This window comes from Pseudovirgaria hyperparasitica, assembly GCF_010093815.1.
Source record: "Pseudovirgaria hyperparasitica strain CBS 121739 unplaced genomic scaffold EJ05scaffold_7, whole genome shotgun sequence".
Classification (NCBI taxonomy): domain Eukaryota; kingdom Fungi; phylum Ascomycota; class Dothideomycetes; order Acrospermales; family Acrospermaceae; genus Pseudovirgaria; species Pseudovirgaria hyperparasitica.
The window spans coordinates 1,205,119-1,225,845 of NW_022985555.1; the positions used below are offsets into that span (position 1 = coordinate 1,205,119).

Sequence of the window (20,727 nt, forward strand, 5' to 3'; positions counted from 1 at the left end):
GAATGACTCGTAAACAACCATCGATGGATCCATCTAGCGTGTTATCCCTCGTGGCCCTCTCATCTTCAGCATTACCAACACCAGCCTATCTCCAGGATCCCTTGAGCCCTCTTGAAGATATCTGCGACGTCGCGTCAACAGCCCAATCGAAACTGTTCTGGTTGCCGATCTAGCGCTCGGCCGAGGAATTGTGTATCGGGAACGCTGATAGCAGCATTCTTGCTATCGCATCCTCGTGAAACCACCGGATTGCAATACTTCAAATGCATCAGTGGATCTCCTGTTCTTCTTAGATTTTCTGATCTGTCCCGTTCTATGCAATCATGATGCGTCGCAGCTTCAAAGAATATCTAAAGCCCTCTCAGGCAACGAAGGAGGAGAGGAAGTTGGTGCAGAAGCTTGATTGGTTTATCTTGAGTTTCTGCTGTTTGATGTACTTCATGAACTACGCAAGTTTGCACTCAAGCTGTAAACGACTTTTGCTGATGATTAGTGTTAGCTGGATCGATCCAATTTAAGCAATGCGTATGTTTCTGGAATGAAGGAGGACCTCAGTTTTGAAGGCAACCAATTGAACCAGATCACGACTGTCTTTACGGTCGGGTAAGTGCCTGAAGTCGTCGTATCTACCCAAATCCCACTCATAAATCCTCAGATATATTATTGGCCAGCTACCATCAAATCTTGCGCTCCATTATATTAAGCCGCGCATCTTCTTTCCCATCATGATGGTCATCTGGGGTGGCCTGACTATGGTGAGCGCCGCTGCCAGAAGACCGCAAGACTTGATGGCAATCCGTTTCTTCATTGGACTTGCAGAGAGTTCCACCTTCGTTGGAACGCACTACGTCCTCGGATCCTGGTATACGGCTCAGGAGCTTGGCAAGCGCAGTGGTATCTTCACCGCCTCTGGTCTTGCTGGGACCATGTTCGGCGGTTTCATTCAGACAGGAATCCACTCGAGTCTCAATGGCTCCCATGGACTTGCAGGTTGGAGGTGGTTGTTCATAATCGATGGTATCATCACGCTGCCCATCGCCTTATATGGCTTCCTGCTCTTTCCGAACACGCCCTCGACTTGTAATGCTCCATACCTTTCCGCCAGTGAAAGAGCACTTGCTATATCACGGGTTCCGGAGGTACCAGAACGATCGCCAATCCGATGGAGCTTCCTGAAGAAAGTTCTCACCAGCTATTACTGGTACGGATTCGTCGTTCTCTGGATCATCGCCGGCGAGACCGAATCATTCAGCAGTAATACCTTACTAGCGCTGTACATGAAGTCGTCACCAACGCGCAAGTACACCGTTGCTCAGCTTAACAATTATCCGACCGGTGTACCGGCCGTCGGTATTGTCAGCACTCTGTTCTTTGCTACACTGACTGATTACTTTGGAGGGAAGCGCTACATCGTTGGCTACTTTATCTTCTTTACTGGCATTACTACAGCAGCTCTTATACTGGCGTATCCATATTCAACTTCAATTATCTTTGGGGCATACTACTGGGCAGGAACTGTGTATGCCTGCCAGGCAACGTTCTTTGCGTGGGCCAATGATGTAATGCGCTATGAAGAGGATATGCTCCGTGCTGTGGTCATTGCCAGTATGAACATGGGAAGCAATGCCATGAACGCGTGGTGGAGCATCGTCTTTTACGGCGCGCAGTATGCTCCTTTCTTCCGAATGGGCATGTGGGCCATGATAGCGACGAGCATCGCACTGGGTGTCTGGACAACAGTGCTACTGTGGTTTGCCACCAAAGAGGAGAAGAAGAGAGTCGCAGACGGTGTGGTATCGTCAGACAAGAATAACAAGTTACGAATAACGATATCGGACCCGGAGAAAGAGGTGGACGTTGACGCAAAGTCGTAAGGTGATTATGTCTCAAGATATGCTCAACATTAATGAAGTTGGGAAGTCACGTCCATAGCTCTCAGCTTTAGACATCACAACCACCTACGTATGTTCTTCGCCATCGAACTCATAAGCTTCCCTAAATCACACATTCATATCCCCTGACCCTGGACCTGTTGCACGACTTTGTCGACCTCCTCCTATTAGAGTCACGCTCTTGTCTGAACGTTTGCACAGGTCCGACTCTACAAACCAACATCGAACCTTTCAAGCTCTCTTGCTATTCCCTAACGAATTGATAACAATCATTTGCCTGAATTACAGACTACTTATGTCTGCATCCGCCTATCCATAATCTACTCAAAGCTCATCGTCGCGGCGCAGTTAGACTCTGTGTCAATCTGGACCTCTCCAAAGTCTGGCTCAGCCTAATAGGCGTGTAGATCGACATATGTCGACGGAATACAATTCATCCAATGCCGACTATGAACCGCTACGAGAGACACAGAGCCACCGCCAACGTGTCTCGAGCCACCTCAACCGAAACATTCGGCACAATGTGGAGAAGGATCGTGGAGTGGATACCAGCTGGAGGAAAAGAGTAAGCGCTATGAATCAGCCTGTGCCCCAGAGAAACAGCTCTATGATCAATGGGCCAACCAAGAAGAGTAGGGCAACGTGGCTAGACGGTCGCACTTCGTCGCCTGACCAACTGCCACCAAGTCGAACCGCCGCACGATATGTCTCTGATGTCTCAACCAACTCGAGTAGCAATGTTATGGTCGCATACGAGCCCGCGGACAGGAGTCGCTTGATACATCAGATGCCGGCCCAAAGGCCTACCACAGCGTCCATGTCACGCACAAATCCAGCATCTATTAAGCGCACGCCGCAAAAGATTGTGCACCCGCCTTTACGCACACCATTGGGAACCAGAGACCAAAAGAAAAATCCAAATGCGGGCCGCAAGCCTTCTAAGGTCCAGCATCCCCGTGATACTCACGTTGATCAACACAGGGCTTCCTCTGTATACAGCAATGACTTATCTCCGGCACCCACAGTCATTATCGCACCACATCCACCGTGCGATAGACAACCACAAAATTCACCACCCCCAAGAGATGATCAAAGTAATCTGAGCAGTCCACCTTCTTGGAAGTCAGCTCCAGATGCTCTAGATGCTCCAGATGCTCTATCGTTGCCCTCGGTGCCAGATCCATACCAAGCTAACTTACCAAAATCCCCAGGAGGACGTTTTCATGAAGCTATAAATGATCGTGGAGATTTGATTAGAGAAGCAATGGATATGGCCGAGAGTGCAATCCGATCTGATCGACCCGAGGAGGTCGAAAGTCTCCTCAATCAAGCGATTGAAGAAGTCCGGCACGAAGAGCGGCGGCCATCTCGAACAGGTCTACCCACGAGACAACCCACTCGTGGTGATCGCATGTACGATCCGGAGACTGGCTATGGCTCGAACGGCTCAAGCAGCTCAAGCATGTCGTTTCATGCGGAGATAAATGAAAGTAAGTAGTCACTAATTTTTGTCAAACAACGAATTGATTCCGGGCAGATCACCATGGTGACAATGACATAGAGCTCCAGCCCCTGGTCCGAGGTCAACCACAAGGAGAGGGCTCGCCTCAAACTCCAAGGACCCGGAGACAGTGTAGCAAACCTGTAGCAGTGGACTGGGCAGACCTTCTTGGAAATAACAGACGTTCGTCAGAGTCAGCGATCAAGTCATTCTTGACCAGGAGTGGAACCAAGCCACCCAGTTCCCCTGGTGCGATCCGAAAACCTTCACACGACCAATTCGGCCACCTTATCCGTTCTTCGACGCAAATACAACCAACGACTCAGTCCAACCAGAATACAGGCTTTACTGAAGCGAGCATCCCGAGCTTGCGCCATCCTCATCGACGCCATATCAGCTTCCGCAAAACGGGCGGATCCAGCTTCTACAGACAGAGTACAAAGGACCCTCTTGCTCGGAATTGGAGTGGCTCGAAGAAGAGACTTACTGCAGCTGTAGCTTGTGTGAATACAGGCCTAATGGGCCTAATTATAGGCCTTTATGTCAGCTACTGATTGTCTTAAGGGTGACCCTGAGCTAACAATCTTTAGGCTGGCGAAGTCCCTAGGATCCAATATCAGCTTGCTGATGAGCAGCATGTTGTTATATTAGGTAATATGTAGTGAGTAGACTCCTTTAGGGCTGCACATTCTGAGCCTACTACCAAGTTTTCGACTGACTTTGGTGCCTGGAAGCTTTTATCTAGGTCTCGCAATTACTACTTTCATCGCTTGGCCATTGCCACTTCTTCATGGGCGCAAAATATATACTCTCATCGCAATCGCTGTAGCCATGCCGCTTCAATTCCCTCAGGCAATAATAACAAGTCAGCCACGTTCGCCGCTGACAATATATCGATTCGGTGTCATGTTCCCTCGTATATTGACAGGTCTTGCTATGGGGCTTGCAAACATCAATCAGGTCACCACCTTAATGGACTTGTTTGGTGCATCGCTTCAAAGTAAATCACCGCATCAAGAGATAGCTTTCACAAATGATGTCCGTCGACACGGAGGCGGTCTAGGGCTGTGGCTTGGTATATGGTGCTGCTGCTTCACCGCATCTATAGCCATTGGATTTATGACAGGTGCAGGACTCATTGCGCACGACCTTAACCCTTCTTGGAGCTTCACTATAACTATCATGATGCTGGCGTTCGTTCTACTGCTCAATTTATTGACACCTGAAACGCGAAAGTCCCGGTGGCGGCACTCTTACGCCGAGTTCGTAGACGAGAAAGATCAGCTCCATCGACGAGTGGCACGCGGAGAAGTGAAATTGCATATTTCGACAGAAGGACCGAAGTACTGGTACGAGGAGACTCTAGCAGGCCTCACTCTGAACCTGCGGATGATCAAGCAGCCAGGATTCCTGGTCATGGCCTTCTACCTGGGATGGATGTACGCTCAAATTGTTCTAGTCATGGTGGTGAGTTGTCTCCATTCTCGTAAGATGAGTCTGAGAGACTGATTTCTGGATAGCTTCTCGGAGCCCTGTTGTCTAGAGATTACCAATGGCGTGCAGATAAAGTCGGGGCTGGGGTATTCAGCTTAGCTATCGGCGCCCTTCTTGCCATACCTCTAGCAAGAGCAGGGAAGTTCTCTCGCGCTCGTAAACGAGGCCCGCGAACAGACAGTATGACTATTGCCGCCAAAGTGACATGGACTTCGCACATGGTCCGGCGCATCATTTTCATGACCACCCTTCCACTGACAGGTATCGCATACACATTGGCGTCTGGCGGGAGCCACATAAGCTGGACTGTTCCCGTAATCTTCGCAGGTGCGATAGGCTTCCTCTCCAACCTCGCCATTGCCGAATGTTACGGCATGATCATGGAGACCTTTGACACCAGCGACCTCCAACCAGGCATCAACAGCCGTCATCGCCTACAGAGTCTCGCCGCAGACGTCAAGCAGCGCCGCACAAACTACTCGTCTTTTCCACGCGTCACTGCCGGCATCTTTGTCTCACAATCGATAGGCTTTCTCTTTGCCGCCGTCGCTACCGCCGTAGGAGGAGTTATGACTCGTCGTTGGGGTGCGCAAATATCAACTGGAATCACAGCAGGAATTCTCTTCATCCTTACGGTCTTATTGATGTTGGTCTTGACAAGATTCAGAGAGGTTCAGGTGGTTCCAAATAGCGCTTTTCATACTTGGCGGCAGAGCTTTGCTGCAGGGATGACGGATGCGGATTGGAAGCCGGTGGTGCTGGGGAATCCGAGTGGTAAGATGAGACGGATTAGTGTCTTGGAAATGGGAGTATTGTCAAGGTGGAGTGAGATCCGGAGATTGAATAAGTTGATGGAATGATACAACAAAGGCATTGCTATCGACAGAACGCGAATGATGACCTCCCATATACCTTGGGCTGTGGACGACTTTAGAAGCCAAAGTTTTGGCATATGTTTTACATCCTCTCTTACTCTAGTCTATCTACCGCTGAAACCGTCTCAATGTACTTCCTTAGCCCTCCTCTTCCTGTGCCGTCGCTTCGTCCGCCTTGTCCCCATTTCTACCCCACGCAATCCTTGGCAACACCCTCACACTCGCTGAGTATGCCAACGTCAAACCGACCAAAACAAGCCATATGAGATAACCGCCCAAGATATGCCTCTCGATGCCCGCCGCAAATATCACCGTACTCACCGCAGGCGTAAAACTGCGAATGCCCGCAACCAGCGCCATGGCAAGCGCATTCAACGACCCCAAACTCTCCGGCTCAGGCACCACGTCATTGAGCGCCAACTGCACCGCCGTAAACCCCATACTAACACCCGACGTCAGCACTGTGATAGCAGGCGCAAGCACCCAGAACGCCACATTCGCGGCATGCGTCCCGCGCGCAAGCAGCACGTTGGCCAGCGGATACAGTGCCATGCTGATCGGCCAGACCACGGCGACACAGCGCATGATGCCGATGGTGCCGATGCGTGCGTGCAGGGGCGGGAAGACGAGGAGCATGTATGCCGACTGGGCGAAGCCGCCCAGGGTCATGAAGATGCTGATTTGTGGCGGCGTGAGAGCGCAGCCGCCGGTTGCGGTTGGGGTGAAGAAGAAGACGGGGACGACGGCGGTGTAGGCGAATGCGATTAGGCTGGTTAGGGTGTAGAGCCATAGGACGCGGGTTATGTTTGGTTGGCGGGCGAGGGCGAGGATGGAGGTTGGTTTGTTGGGGGTTGTTGGGGTGGTGGATCGGGTGTGCGAGGGGAGCGTCTGGGGTGTGAGGTTAGCGGAAAAATGCGTGGTGGGAGGGGGAGAGGGATGTGTATGTATGTGTGTGTGTACCTCTTTTATGGTTATGGCGGATAGTACGAATGCGCTGATGCCGATGGCGCTGGTGATGAATGTGGGCAGTGCATAGGGGTATTCCTCGAAGAACCAGACGCCTCCGAAGATGGGCCTGAGGTTTTTGGCCGGCTCGGCGAAGACGCCGCCGACGATGGGACCGACCATGATTCCGACATTGGAGGCGAATGCGAACCAGCTAAATGCTGTTGCCTGTGTTTTCTGTGTGCTGTTCTCGGAGATCATCGTTCGGACGGTACTGGTGATCTGTTAGCAAAACATGTGTTTTCTTTTGTGTTAGGGGGCTTGGTGTGTGTACGTACATGATCACACCGCCGAACATGCCCGCCATACATCGGAACAAGATCATCTGCCACAGCGTCTTGCTTAGTCCGAACAAGCCCATGCCTGTGCTCATTCCAAAGAGCGAGAACAGGAGTACCGGCTTGCGGCCGAAGTAGTCTGCTGCTCGGCCCCATCCTATCATGAGACACATCTGCGTGAGCGAGAAGAGGGACTCCTGTTATAGTGTTAGAGCTGACTGGCCTATTCCTGAATATCTTCTTCCAGGGAAAGAATGGAGTCTCCTCACAATCAACCCACTATAAAAACCCACCCCACTCGGCTCCACCTCTCCCGTATTCGCGATCATCTGTGGCAGATACGGGAAGATACAGAAAAACGAGAGTGGCTCGACAAATCGTGCGTAGCATAACAGTAAGATCTGAAACTTCGGCAATGGCTTGTCGATGTCGTCGCTCGCAGCACCCTCGGAGCTCCTGCCAGGTTGATCGACTGGCTTTCCAGCGCCATTAGCAGCTGAGAACGTCCCATTACCAGTGTGCTTCTTCGGATGTCCATTCGATGCGGCTAGGAGTGCCTGCTCGCCTTCCCTTGATGATGCAGTGATGGGCACTTCTTCGATCGCGGCGAGGAGCGGTGTGACTTCGTCGTGAGATGGATCCTTGCGCGCCATCGTTCAAGGAAAACGATGAGTCTCGCAGATCTGATTATGTGGTTTTACTCCAATGCTCCGAATGTTGTCTAGAAGTACGCCAATTACGTCCCGTATGATGCAGCGCTCACAACTGATAGCTAGCAACAAACCGGAACGATAGCGATCAGTTAGGTGATTCCAGGACAGCCATGAGTCTGTATATACACTGTGAAATTATGGTTGCCTGCGGTTCTTGCAGGATGATGTCGAAAAGAAGACGCGGGACGTTGGGATTTGATCCTGACGGGACTAGCGAGATGACATTCACGCGCTACGTAATACATGGCTGCCTGTTTGGGCTTAGTTGGGTGGATACATTAGTCGCTCTGGTGGAAAGGTCTTTTGCGACCTCAGAAATTTGATAATATAAGTGTAAATACAGTAGATGGTGGAATGTCTTGTAATGAGGATAAAATATGCGGAAGTAATGCAGGGACGCTTTGTGGTTGTGACAACCTCGGCTTCGTCAGTCTTACATCGGATTATCTACAACATATAAATAATTGGTCTCATCCAAACATTCTTAGTGCTATCTTTGAACACAAAACTGACCTCCATAAATTAAATTTCCTACCCCATTGTACTTATGCTCATCCAACCTTTGCCACAATCTTCTCAGTCTCAGTCTCCGTTGGCGTCACATCCCCACTACTCTCCTCCGCCTGTCCGACCAAACTAGTCCTTCTGGGAGGTCCTTGGCCCTTCAAATCTTTCACAATCGCCTTGAATGTACGTGCCATAGTATGTCTTCCCTCCCACAATGGGTACAGGCCCACTGCGAACGAGCTACAGAAGATCCACAGTATCCCAACAACAACCCAGCCGGTGAAGAATTTCTTGCTGAAAACATACCCAGACCCGTACATCGGCATCGGCCATAGTATGAGGAGTGCGAGTGTCATTGTTACGGTCATGATGCGTGCGATGCGAGAGCTCTTCTTAAGCTTGGCTTGCTCAACTGCATCGTCGTCGTCGCGGTGCGACTCGCCGGGTACAAGTTCGAGATCCACGTTTGCCGCGGCGGCAAGGTCAGTGTCGTCGCCCTTGCGGATTGCGCGCATGCTGAGCCAATCGTAACTGTCCTTTCCGAGCGCATACGTCAGGACTGGGATGAAGATCATAGGAGACAACAGGGCGACGACATTGCCGGCCAGCATCGGGTTATTAGCGCCTGTGGTATCGACGGTGAGAACACCGCCCTCCTTCTTCGCTGTCACGAGCCACGCGATCAGGCTGCACACGAGGCCGAGAGGCGGCGATAGCGTCGCGGCGTACCAGTTCTGGCGCGACCAGAGCAGGGTAAGAGAGGCGGGGAGAACTGCGGAGCTGATAATGACTCCCATGAGGAGATATAGATAGCCCATTGAAATACCGATATAGTACAGCGCAGTACTGAAACTTGCCATCACAATAGCGAAGCCGACAACGCACGAGTGCGACATGTAGATCAGTTGCTTACCAGTTGCTTTCGGGTTAATGTATGTCTGGTAGAAATCATACGTGAAGATTGACGAGACGGCAATCAGCTCGGCAGACATGGCGGAGGTGACAGCCATAAAGATGAGGAGGAGGGTACCTGCGGCGCCACCTTTACCTAGGAGAGCGACAGCTGCGTTGGGCAGGACAAGACCGGCTGAGACGTCAGCGTGTGGCATGCGGTCCGGGTAGGTCGGGAAGACCGGGTTGTTTTCGAGAGCGAGAGCCGCGAGTCCCATTGTCGTGGCGCAGAGCCAGGGGATAGCGAACCAGGAGAGGCCACCCATGATGTATCCCGGAAGAGCGTGAACTGGGGAAGCAGCAATGGCTTTATTGTAGTATCCTGAGCGTTGTCAGTGATGTAAATAATGAGGTTGGGATGGACGGACCGTTGTCGCAGAAGACCGTGCCGAAGTTGCCGACGATGTTGATGACAAAGAAGATGGCACCTTCTTTAGAGCGCATGGTGAGATAACTTCCCTCGGCATTTCCCTCTACTGGATGGCGAGCTGCTGCTTGCTGGAGAAGATCGTATACTTTGCTGGGAGAACCCAAAACATCAGAGGTGGCGTAGGTCGTAAAGGCGAATGTCAGAATTATGATCAGAATGACCACAGTATGAGCATAGTCGGTCAAAAAAGTGGCCTTTATTCCACCGAACATGGTGTAAAGTACAACACCGACTGGCAGCAAGAAGCAGGCAGCAGCAGTTGGAACACCTGTCAAAGATGTAACCACTGCGGAACCTCCTGTGAGAAGCATCGCAGTGACCAAGATATTGGTCATCAATCCAAATACCTGCTCGGGAATCAGTTTTTGTACTATTTATATGATAATAGACAGATCTGACCATGAATACAGTGTGTGTGATAGCTCCATATCGAGCTCTGATGACTTCGAGAAACGTATGGGCATTAGGCGCTCGACGTTTCAGTTCGATTGCGAGTGCTATAATATGTCAGATATTACATTCCTGAGACTTGACAGCAGGAGCTTACTAGCAAATAAGATGATCTGAACAGTCGCTCCTGAGGCATACCAGAACGGACCAGACACACCGTAATTGTATGCCACACCAGATGACTGGAGCAATGTAGCAGCCCACGTCCAAGAAGACACCACGGCGGACGCGACAAGGCCGGACTTCACAGTTCGTCCAGCTGTGCTAAACATCTCACTTGTCTGTACCTCATAGTTGTATCTATTTACCGTCAGGCAAAACGAACTTGTCGTATCGCGATGATGTCTCTCACCTCTTTAAGACGAATGTCGTCAATATCATGCCAAACGCAAAAGCGAAGCCAAGGCCAATGATGACTCCATAGCCAGTGCCCTGACTCAGTGGAGGACCTGCGGAGACCATAATGCCTGGGTTTGATATAGCAGCTGATCCCTCGTCTCTCCAGATTCCACAAAGATGGATCAAAGTCGATGCTGTTGGGAGAAGCTCGATATAAGTCTTTAATAGGTATGATTGCTGATTCGGCCGAGTGCTGGGACTCGAGTATTGACGGATGGTGGTGGAATGATTCTGGGCAGCAACTGATAAGGATCCCGTTCTGGCTTAGCCTGAATGTTGCTTTCTGGGCCCTGATAAGCAGATTCCAAAGCGTAATTTGACGTTTCGCATGGCTGTTAAGGCTATGGAACCACTCATAACATCGATTTCTCGTCGAAATTCGTGGAGAGTCCATCCCGTCTTGAATGTGAGATATACGAGATGGCGCGAAAAATGGCCATTCACTCGTAGGCAGCTAAAGCAGGTCGCGGACTATCCCACTAGAAAAAGCATGCTCGGAGTCTGGATTCTAAACTGGCCAACCCCAAGAGATAGCGAAGTCGCTGTCTTTGGCGTGCCGGACACTGATTACTCGATGGCATTATATTTTTGTAGCAGAATCATCACTGTATCATTTGCCTGCTTTTCTGTGGCGCTGGGAGATCGGAGACGTTGGCTTAAGCTGCGGGACGCTACCAAGGTAGTAGGCGGGCGCGGGACACCCGCTGTGCCGCCTCCAATTGGCTGCGTCACCCTTATCTATAACGACAATTCAACACCTTATGTATGTATTTACTTATCTACCCAACCGTCCGTGACACTTAAAATATCATTCTGTATGGCCTAGAACAGCGACGAACCCGGTTTACTTTTGATTGCACTTCAAGCTAGTACTCTTTGCAATTGGGCTCAATGGTATTTACATGAGCGCTCAAGTTAAACGTTTCAGGGTAAGTCTACTGCTCACATCAGGCGTCCTATAGCAAAAGGATATATAATTTTCTCAATTATCCATTCCAACACATTCGGCCATACCAACCAGAAAGCAAGCGGTCCCGTTCGCTCCCGCCTATTTAAGCTGGTTAGGGGCGGATTAGTAGTTAGGTGGGTGACCACTAGCGAATACCCACTGCTGAATGTTTTGTGTTTTTGTCCTTGAACCTTCGTCATCATGTTTCTTTTTCTCTATCAGGGGGCAAAGTTACGGATCAAGTCTCTGCAAGCACGTTCTTGAGTATACGGCTGACGCCAAGTAAGCGGGGATTCTTGCTACAGTAGCAACCACACCCTGCTTAGCTACATGTAGGAAGACTAATGAGCTGAGGTCTTGCGGTGTAGCAACTAGCTATATACATTGAATTAGATCATTTCCATCACGCGTCGCTAGCGATCCCGTACAGATGTACATCATTCAGGTGAGGTATGTGGATACCTAAGTCGTTAGTCTCCTGCATAGTTATTAATGGTGGCTTTTACAATTGCAAATGGAGCTGAATATGGATCAAAAAAACCATTATTCACCGCTTGGGCAGAGATTTTAATTTGGATTACATGTTCGAACCATGGTGGAATGGAGCTTCCATACGACTGATGCGAAGACCTGTAGTTCGACAAATGATGAGTATATAAAGCCGACCGGATGGCCTCCATCATCCTCCAGAGCCTCCATCATTGTCCACTATCCAATAGCTCTGCATCCTAGACCTTGCAATCCTCCCGAAAAGAATCGAAATCCTTTTCCAAGCCAGCCAATACGCCTCCTACATCCGTCATGCCCACCATCGACGACTACGTAACCTCGGCCCTCCAGGCCCGCGCCGCACTCCGGTACAACAAAGCGGACGAGAAAGCCCTTCTCAACCTGCGCAAAGCGCTCTACAGAGCCCACCAACTACTCAATATCGCACACGACGTCACTGAGGCAACCGAGGACGACCTTCTCCAGTATCACATCGAGCTGCCATGGGCCTACAGCAGCGCCGTCGGCAACCCGGCCGTACCCGGCGACTGCGCACAGATGGGCGCCGACCATTACAGCGCGCTGTGCCAGGAGCTGTACGACGCCTTCTCCAATCCCGGTAAGGATACGCTAGTGAGCGACACGGCGTTTGGGGAGAAGGTGATCCATATTACGAATAATGTGGCGAATTATACGCTCGTTACTGCGGATGTGGTGAAGCGCACTGGGAGGAAAAATGCTCCGCGAGGGCAGATTGCGGCGCTGGCGTGGGCTTGTACGAATTCGATGAGTAAGAGAGGGGAGAAGGCTGTTGAAGATGCGGAGAAGCTGTGGGTCCAGCGCTGTGGACAGTTCACGAAGGAGGAGATTGTTTGAGTTGAGAGAGAGGAGCACGGCGTTGTAGTGACCGAGCTGGACAATGGATCGCCACAGGAATTCTTCGTATTGAGAAACACAGTAACGCTCGTTCGTATAGTTGAAGCTGGATGACGCAACATCATGAAATGCCAGTGCGCTGCAACAAAGTAGTCACAGTGACGACTTTATACCCTTGTCTTTTGATTTCCGGTAGTATCTCACGCAGCATAGGTGCCGTCCAACTTCGCCGGTCATGGCAGATTATGATAGCGCCTGGTCGTAACATGCTTAGAATGTGTTTCGCGTTCACGTGTGAATACGGAATTTGTGGATCGTGTGGATAGATGGATCCGAGCACCAGACGATAATCAAGATTCTTCAGTATGTTCCGCATTTTCGAGCTGAAGAATCCGGAGCCAGGGCGAAAGTATTTCGGTGGCAAAGGAACTTTGGCAGAAGTATAAGCCTCATTGATTCTTTCTTCGACTGTGTGGATCTGCTCCACGAGTGTCCCATCATCGAGAGACCGTGACGGCTCATCCCGCATGGCATGATTGCCTAGCTCGTTATCGTTCCAAATGACGTTCCGCAATATGTTCTCGCGACCAGAGACTTGAGAGCCGATGACGAAGAATGTGGCTGTGGCATCATTGTTATTCAGAGCATCTAAGATCTCAGATGTGTACTCTGAAGGTGCATCATCGATAGTCAAGGCCACGATTTTTTGTGTCGTCGAGACTTCCCAAAGAACGTCCGGCCAGTGATATCGAAAGTAGTGGATTAGTGCAGCCGGAGGTTTGTAGACGATGTATGCCAGCGGTATAAGTACTCCCCAGATTATTCCAATAGCTAAGAGAAGCATAACAAGAAATCCCAAGGGTCTTCGTCTTTTTGTAAGTCTCCGCAAGTAATAAGAGGTACGTGGCATTGGCGATTACTACTCCTTTTCTAGCTCTTCGGGCGTGACTTCTCAATCCTTCTCACAACAGCCCGACTTGCTTGGATAAGCTTTATCGCATAACTCCAGATCTGTAGACACGAGATGCGGTCGACTGGTGGTCACGTCGGTGGCTGCAATGATGGGCCACGTTCCTGTGGTTAGAGCGGGATTATCTGATGTTGATTCGAAGAACTAGGCCCACGTTCTGAACGTGTGGTCGAATGATACTGCCTCAGGCAGCTGCGGCCGGGTCAGGCTTCAGGGGTTTTCTCTATAGGCGCTAAGCCCCACGTGGATGGAGAAGATCCCAGGGTCACTCATCCTGCCGGCCAGTTCTCTAATATTCACTTACACACACTTGCACTTACATTGACACTACTGCCTTCCCACGTGCTTATTAGATTCCTCTTCGTTGGTTGAGTGCCCCACGTTACTTCGCAGCTACGCATTTCACTCAACTTCTTCGTCAACTTTTCGCAATCTAGAAGCTGGTCCGTGAGAACGTCGCCTGTCGATTCCAAGCGAGGACAAGCATGTCAAGTTACCGAGCTTAATGTCTGCATAATCCTAGTCGAAGATTGGGGTGTTGAACGGGATGGATTTCCCGAAATCGCGCTCCGGCGCAAGTCGAAAGGACTATAAGTACCAACCGCTGAACGGAGATGCTGTACATCAAACACGTCGGACCTCAAGAGCAAGGCCTATCGCCATCATGGTACTCCTAAGCCTTTCTGTCCTGGCCTTGTTCTATACGACCTCGGTGTGAGTAGCCTTTCGAATTTGCAGTTGCCATGGTGCCTTAACACGATATAGAACGTCAACGCAAGCACCGAAACAGTCCTGTGACACGATCGAGCATGGCTACGTGTGCGATCCCAAGATCGCAAAGTTTTGGGGACAATACTCTTTGTACTACAGCGTCCCTTCCGAGATCCCTGACCAAGTCCCTCCTGGATGTTCCATTACATTTGCGAACATGTTGTCTCGTCACGGGGCTCGTGATCCCTCAGCAAGCAAGACCGCTAAGTACAATGCCACAATTGCGAAGCTGAAGAAGAATGTGAAAGAGTACAAAGGAAAATATGCCTTCCTGAAAGACGTTCAATACACTCTGGGTGCTGACGAGCTCACTACAATTGGACGTCAACAGTTGGTTAACTCTGGTATCAAATTTCATCGGCGATATGTAAATTTGGCAAAGAACAGCTTGCCTTTTGTTCGAACCGCAGGGCAGAACCGTGTAGTCGAGTCAGCACAGAAGTGGATCGAAGGATATGCCTCGGAGCAACCACACCAAGCTTCTCCAGCTCTCTCGGTCATCATACCAGAAGAGCGAGGCGTAAATAACACCCTGTCGCACGGAGGATGCTATGAATTCGAAGACGGCGCTGCCTCAGAGATTGGGGATGATAACAAAGCTGTCTGGGCCAGCGTCTTTCTACCACCGATCCAAGCGCGCCTCAACAAGGACCTTGCTGGTGCCAATTTCACCCTGGACGAAACTCTTTACATGATGGACTTGTGTCCTTTCGAGACGGTTGCTGATCCACAGGGTTCACCTTCGGCTTTTTGTAACCTGTTCACTGAGAACGAGTTCCACCAGTACGACTACTATGAGACTCTCGACAAATGGTACGGCTATGGTAACGGTAACCCGTTGGGGCCCACCCAAGGGGTAGGATATGCAAACGAGCTCATTGCACGCCTAACGCGAAGGCCTGTGGTGGATCATACCACTACAAACTCGACGCTGGATAATAATGATGCAACGTTCCCCCTGAACCGCACGCTCTACGCAGACTTTTCCCATGATAACGACCTTGCAGGTGTTTATGCAGCACTTGGCCTCTACAACTCTACTACACAGCTCTCGAATAGTACTCTGCAAGGTACAGATAAAACGAATGGGTACTCGGCCTCTTGGGCTGTGCCTTTTGGAGCTCGTGCATACTTTGAAAAGATGCAGTGTGCTGGCCAGAAGTCAGAGCTCGTGCGTATAGTGGTGAATGATAGAGTAATACCCCTGAAGACATGTAATGCAGACATCTTCGGGAGGTGCACGCTGGATAATTTTGTCAACAGCTTGAGTTTTGCTACATCTGGAGGACGCTGGAATGAATGCGGATCCGCACCAGCTTAAAGAAGTAAACGAATAACGAAGCCATCGGTCAGAACCACATTCGAACATATAATTAGAGGAATGAAAAGCACAATAATGTGCCATTGTCTCCACACCTGTATTACCACAATCGTATGTTTACACCTGCCTGTTTCGCTTGTACGTGATTGGCCGAAGCTCGGTAACCTCGCGTTCCCCGTAACCTCGGTGCACCCCTCAGCATTGAAAGCTCTACAAGGTTGTCGTCCTCAAATTCAAATTGATATACAATTACCTTCCAATTCCCCTCCGAACCAGACCCTCCCCTCCGTACGAACATATCTACACTCTACCCACCCCTCAATATGCCCGACATCCGCGCGCACCCCTCCATCGCCCTCCCGGACTCCTATGCCTCGCTGCCATTCACACAGATCAAACTCTCCCACCACCCCGCGTCCTCGACCGAAGTAACCCCAATCATCATACTCACCTTATACCGCCCGAAAAACTACAATGCATTCACTCCTATCATGCGCGACGAGATCGTCCAGGCCTATAAATACTTTGACGCCGACCAGCGCGTAAAGTGCATCGTATTCACAGGCCACGGCCGCATGTTCTGCGCAGGCGCGGATCTGGACGCTGGCTTTAGTAAGACGGGCAGGGCTGCAGATCACCGGGATGGGTACGTTCGCTCCTAGCCGGACTAACAATAAAGAATAAGGCCGAGCTGCTTGGTAGAGGTACCGTATGAGAGGGCTGTGCTAATATGTTGTACGTATACAGAGGCGGCCAAACCGCGCTCGCCATCCACCACTGCCAGAAGCCCACCATTGGCGCCATGCAAGGCCCCGCTGTCGGCGTCGGCGTCACCATGACACTGCCCATGTCCATCCGTGTGGCGCTGAAATCAGCGAAAATGGGGCTTGTATTTGCGCGCCGTGGAATCGTCATGGAGGCTGCAAGCTCGTTTTTCTTGCCTCGCCTAATTGGGTATTCGCGCGCGCTGCACCTTGTTACCACGGGTGGGGTGTATCGTGCGGACGATAAACTGTTTGATGGGCTGTTTACAGAGCTGTGTGATACGCCGGAGGAGGTACTGCAGAAGGCATTAGGGATTGCTGAGGAGGTGGCGAGGAACACGAGTAGTGTGAGTACGTATCTGCAGAGGGAGATGATGTGGAGGGATATGGGGAGTGCCGAGGGACAGCATTTGTTGGATTCAAGGATTCTATATGATTTGTTCGGGAGCGAGTAAGTCTTTCTGCTGCTGCGAAGGTGCGTTATATCTTGCTAATGACAAAAAGGGATAATGATGAAGGTGTCAAGTCCTTCATGGAGAAGAGGCAGGCGAAGTATCAGGGTACGATGGAGAGTAATGCACCTCAGGTGTATCCGTGGTGGTCTCCAATCGATGTGTTCTCGAAGGCAAAGGCGACCAAACAGCTCGGCAAAGCAAAGCTATAAGAACAGGCGTGCAACTTTCAGATGTCATGTAGTTTCAAAGTTCACACAAGACTCAGTCAGCGGCACATAAGCATGCTCAATACAACTTTGAGTTATGGGGCTTTTCATTCGTGTCTAGTTACTCCATGTTCAATATAGAAGTACTGGCAACAGCCCCAATATGCCACAAATGCCTTGCACCACTTTTCCCCAGTATCCGAAACAGCGCTTAGAAGAAAGTTGAGGGTCTCTTGGCAGAGAAGATAGCCTTGGCCTGGTTGGCATGAACGCGGTGGGGTAGAGGAAATTTGAGGTCCTTTGTGAGGAGCTGCTTGATGTATGGGCGGCGAATAGATTCGGACTTCTCAACCTCGATGACCTTAAGGATGTGGATTTGTCGGAAACGAGAGCGGTGGCGGGCAGCCATGTCCTGGTAGAGGGCGTCGACGGCATCTGTCCTGGACATTTCACGGAACTCCTTGTACATGTTGTGGGTTCCACTGCGCGAATCGTAGCGGATCCAGATACCGAAGTTCTTGACCTTTGTCGGGCGCTTCTCGTGAATCTGTGCATCCTGTGAGTATAGACACTTTCATGCTTTAACACGCTGTAGGTACCTCATTCAACGAGACAATCTCGCCGTTGGCCTTCTTGATTTTCTTCAGCTTTCCGAGAAAATACCAGAATCTTGACTTTGCTACCACGCTGTTGGGGGCGAAGATGCGCATGCGGAAGAGCTTTGGGGTAGGGTTGGCCTCGCTGGGGAGGTGACGGCCCACAACCTGGTATTCCTTGACGCGACCTGAGTACCAATGTTAGCCATCATTTCTATATCATAGATACCATCAAGACAATGTCCAGAAATCAGGGTTCGGAGACCGTGTTGGCACACGGTTTTGCGTATAGACCACTGTATCAAAGACCCAGGATGTAACTGTGCGCTCTATCTTTCTCTTGCTATGCTTATCGTCTCTCGCAGCTGATGATCGTGAAGGACGCTTCGAATAGAAAAGCGTCTTGCAGTCCTTTCACATCTCCTACGACTATGATTTGGTACGCTATCTCTGGTATGCGACGATTATTGCGACTCGTGGTGGTCCTCAGATCTCGGGTATATCAAGGTTCGATGACGATAAGGAAAAGGAGTGGCGAGGCTTACCCATCTGTATTATGTTAGAGATGGCTAAAATCAATCGATTGATGGCTACACTTACTTCGAATAGTTTGTCGTGCTGATGGGGTGTGTGTACTTACTGTCGATAAAGGCTTCGCGAAGTTCGTCAAAGTGTGTGCTCGCAAACTCGCTTAACCACAACGCTAGTAAAAAACCAATCAAGGGCGCTGATGCCTTCCAGCAAATCGGTGAGACCTCGGCTTCCTGGAACTCTCAGTGACAAATGTGAACACCATCTTGCCTTGCGAATGTCAACATTCAAAATGGATTGAAGTACTGCGCAGGTGGCTTCTGTCCACGTAACATCATCACACCGACGGACGCAGTGCAATCATTGCCATGCGAATGCAAAATGGACCGTATCATCGAAGAATTTAAGCGCGCTCAACATGACAGCTCTGGCTACGACTTAGCTGCGACGCTTAGCCCTATACCGCCTCTGGACGATGGCGGACGGTTATATGCATTCTCCAAAAGTACGAATAACTATGCAGTCGCAGGAGATATCCGCGATGCTCTCGGTCGTGGTCGCAATGCCACGTTCAGTAGCAGAGCAGAAACGGATGCCTGGGTAGATGTTTTTGTCGCCTATTGGAAAGCAGTTGGTGATATTTTGAACGCCGAGGAAGCGCAAAACCGGAGAAAGTTTATTGGAAACGAATGGACAACAGCCTATGACGCATGGAAAGATGTTGTGAATGCGCTCATCAAAGGACATGCTGCTGGTCATTTCCCCGCGTGGACCATACCATGTCTGTATACTGGTGGAAGGTACTTACGAGTGTTCGCTATAAAGGCAGATAAACAGACGACCGATACACAAGGAAAGGTGGCATTTACGGACGGTCTGGGAGACGACGTTGTTAGTTCGGCCAATAAGAACGAAAAACTGGAAGACACGGCAAGACAATTGATGAGGATATTCTCCCTGTTTCTTGGAGACAGGTCGCCGATAGAGGACTCGCGAAAATGGGGCATTTATTACATCGCCAATCTTCTGTTCAAGACACACTTCAAGGTACAATCACCGTCAAGCATCGTCTTCATGTGGGACTAACAATTTCAGATCAATTCAATCAATCTTTCGAAAAATATATTGCGAACGCTCCACGCCCAATCGGATCTTCCAGCCCTAGAGCGGTTTCCCAAGGCGCACCAGACGACTTTCAAATACTATGCTGGGGTGATATTCTTCCTAGATGAGGACTATATCAAGGTAGGATACCATCCACTAAATGACGTAGAACAAACACTAAGGAATGCTTCGCAGGCAGAAAACTACCTCACGGATGCCCTAGTCCTGTGTCACAAGGATGCCAAGAAGAACCGCGAGTTAATTCTCACTTATCTCATCCCTTGTCACCTTTTGACAACACACACCCTCCCGACCAGCGCCCTTCTGGGTCCCTATCCACGCCTCGAAGCTCTATTTCAGCCCCTTGCGATGTGCATCAAGCGTGGCGATCTTGCTGGCTACGACGCCGCTCTGGCATCCGGCGAGGCGGAATTCGTCAAACGGCGTATATATCTTACTCTTGAACGAGGTCGCGATATTGCATTGCGAAACCTGCTGCGGAAGGTGTACCTGAGTGCAGGCTACGAACCACCAAAGGAGGGTGACCCACCAGATGCCCCCAAAGTGCGCAAGTCGAGGATCGCACTGGTCGATTTCCACGCTGCGGTGAGGTTAAGCATGGGGAAGGACGGCGAGAGCCTTGATCAGGAGGAAGTGGAATGTCTGATGGCGAACATGATTTATAAGGTATGTGTACAGCACCTGGACAAACACCTTGCATGCCCGGCCCATATCTGGGCTCTTCCGAATGTCTTGGCATCTACGGCTGCCTACGTACCCATAGATGCCTAGCGTACACATGCATGCATTTCCACCAATAATCCCGATTCAAATCACACCAATGCTAACAGATATCCCAGAACCTCATGAAAGGCTATATCTCTCACGATCACGGCAAGGTTGTGTTGCAAAAGGGTGATAAAGCGTTCCCGGGGACCGGGGTATAGAGAGACATACTCTATGCGATAGGCAATAGAATAGAAGAACAAAAGACAGAACAGAGACACGACTCATGAAGTACTGTTACGAGCCAATACAGTCATATCTTGTCATACACTGTGCTACACCCTTACACATACACCATCAACTCCCGCAGTACCAAAAGCACGTACAGGTTCACCAACAAAACCACACCGTTCGGATATCGCAATTCATATTGATATTCAATACTAACATCCATACAGAATATGCACCCTTTCC

The 20,727-nt window shown here is 50.3% G+C and overlaps 10 protein-coding genes across 10 annotated transcripts; 6 read left to right on the plus strand and 4 right to left on the minus strand.

Moving 5' to 3' along the window:
* Window positions 1-214: 214 nt before the first annotated feature.
* Window positions 215-2,091, plus strand: EJ05DRAFT_361881 (MFS general substrate transporter). The gene is made up of 3 exons (XM_033741080.1): window positions 215-449; window positions 500-603; window positions 656-2,091. Exons 1-3 carry the CDS (start codon window positions 324-326, stop codon window positions 1,872-1,874), a joined length of 1,449 nt encoding a protein of 482 aa, XP_033601151.1. The 5' UTR covers window positions 215-323; the 3' UTR covers window positions 1,875-2,091.
* Window positions 2,092-5,824, plus strand: EJ05DRAFT_361882 (MFS general substrate transporter). Its single transcript, XM_033741081.1, has 5 exons — window positions 2,092-3,382; window positions 3,430-3,935; window positions 3,984-4,054; window positions 4,128-4,860; window positions 4,914-5,824. The coding sequence occupies exons 1-5, from the start codon at window positions 2,308-2,310 to the stop codon at window positions 5,745-5,747; spliced, it is 3,219 nt and encodes a 1,072-aa protein (XP_033601152.1). The 5' UTR covers window positions 2,092-2,307; the 3' UTR covers window positions 5,748-5,824.
* On the minus strand, window positions 5,726-7,933 carry EJ05DRAFT_464553 (MFS general substrate transporter). Its single transcript, XM_033742751.1, has 4 exons — window positions 7,315-7,933; window positions 7,046-7,242; window positions 6,723-6,981; window positions 5,726-6,650 (listed from the first exon to the last, which is right to left on the minus strand). Exons 1-4 carry the CDS (start codon window positions 7,696-7,698, stop codon window positions 5,901-5,903), a joined length of 1,590 nt encoding a protein of 529 aa, XP_033601153.1. The 5' UTR covers window positions 7,699-7,933; the 3' UTR covers window positions 5,726-5,900.
* Window positions 7,934-8,105: 172 nt separating this feature from the next.
* Window positions 8,106-10,944, minus strand: EJ05DRAFT_476014 (urea active transporter). Its single transcript, XM_033743932.1, has 6 exons — window positions 10,449-10,944; window positions 10,194-10,396; window positions 10,046-10,143; window positions 9,585-9,993; window positions 8,272-9,538; window positions 8,106-8,205 (listed from the first exon to the last, which is right to left on the minus strand). Exons 1-5 carry the CDS (start codon window positions 10,556-10,558, stop codon window positions 8,310-8,312), a joined length of 2,049 nt encoding a protein of 682 aa, XP_033601154.1. The 5' UTR covers window positions 10,559-10,944; the 3' UTR covers window positions 8,106-8,205; window positions 8,272-8,309.
* Window positions 10,945-11,827: 883 nt separating this feature from the next.
* EJ05DRAFT_476017 (uncharacterized protein) lies at window positions 11,828-12,983 on the plus strand. Its single transcript, XM_033743933.1, has one exon. The coding sequence runs from the start codon at window positions 12,246-12,248 to the stop codon at window positions 12,807-12,809; it is 564 nt and encodes a 187-aa protein (XP_033601155.1). The 5' UTR covers window positions 11,828-12,245; the 3' UTR covers window positions 12,810-12,983.
* EJ05DRAFT_500222 (nodulation protein nodB) lies at window positions 12,931-13,653 on the minus strand (the record flags this gene model as incomplete). The annotated part of the gene is made up of 1 exon (XM_033746963.1): window positions 12,931-13,653. One exon carries the CDS (start codon window positions 13,651-13,653, stop codon window positions 12,931-12,933), a length of 723 nt encoding a protein of 240 aa, XP_033601156.1.
* Window positions 13,654-14,088: 435 nt separating this feature from the next.
* Window positions 14,089-15,964, plus strand: EJ05DRAFT_476019 (acid phosphatase). Its single transcript, XM_033743934.1, has 2 exons — window positions 14,089-14,493; window positions 14,545-15,964. The coding sequence occupies exons 1-2, from the start codon at window positions 14,327-14,329 to the stop codon at window positions 15,869-15,871; spliced, it is 1,494 nt and encodes a 497-aa protein (XP_033601157.1). The 5' UTR covers window positions 14,089-14,326; the 3' UTR covers window positions 15,872-15,964.
* A 129-nt stretch (window positions 15,965-16,093) lies between these two features.
* Window positions 16,094-17,487, plus strand: EJ05DRAFT_476020 (enoyl-CoA hydratase/isomeras-like protein). Its single transcript, XM_033743935.1, has 3 exons — window positions 16,094-16,517; window positions 16,619-17,086; window positions 17,140-17,487. The coding sequence occupies exons 1-3, from the start codon at window positions 16,195-16,197 to the stop codon at window positions 17,297-17,299; spliced, it is 951 nt and encodes a 316-aa protein (XP_033601158.1). The 5' UTR covers window positions 16,094-16,194; the 3' UTR covers window positions 17,300-17,487.
* Window positions 17,488-17,507: 20 nt separating this feature from the next.
* Window positions 17,508-18,441, minus strand: EJ05DRAFT_485803 (60S ribosomal protein L20; the record flags this gene model as incomplete). Its single annotated transcript, XM_033745480.1, has 3 exons — window positions 17,508-17,843; window positions 17,896-18,080; window positions 18,438-18,441. The coding sequence occupies 3 exons, from the start codon at window positions 18,439-18,441 to the stop codon at window positions 17,508-17,510; spliced, it is 525 nt and encodes a 174-aa protein (XP_033601159.1).
* A 260-nt stretch (window positions 18,442-18,701) lies between these two features.
* Window positions 18,702-20,578, plus strand: EJ05DRAFT_476022 (transcription-associated recombination protein Thp1p). Its single transcript, XM_033743936.1, has 4 exons — window positions 18,702-19,470; window positions 19,519-19,668; window positions 19,723-20,214; window positions 20,388-20,578. Exons 1-4 carry the CDS (start codon window positions 18,805-18,807, stop codon window positions 20,472-20,474), a joined length of 1,395 nt encoding a protein of 464 aa, XP_033601160.1. The 5' UTR covers window positions 18,702-18,804; the 3' UTR covers window positions 20,475-20,578.
* The last annotated feature ends 149 nt before the right edge of the window (window positions 20,579-20,727 follow it).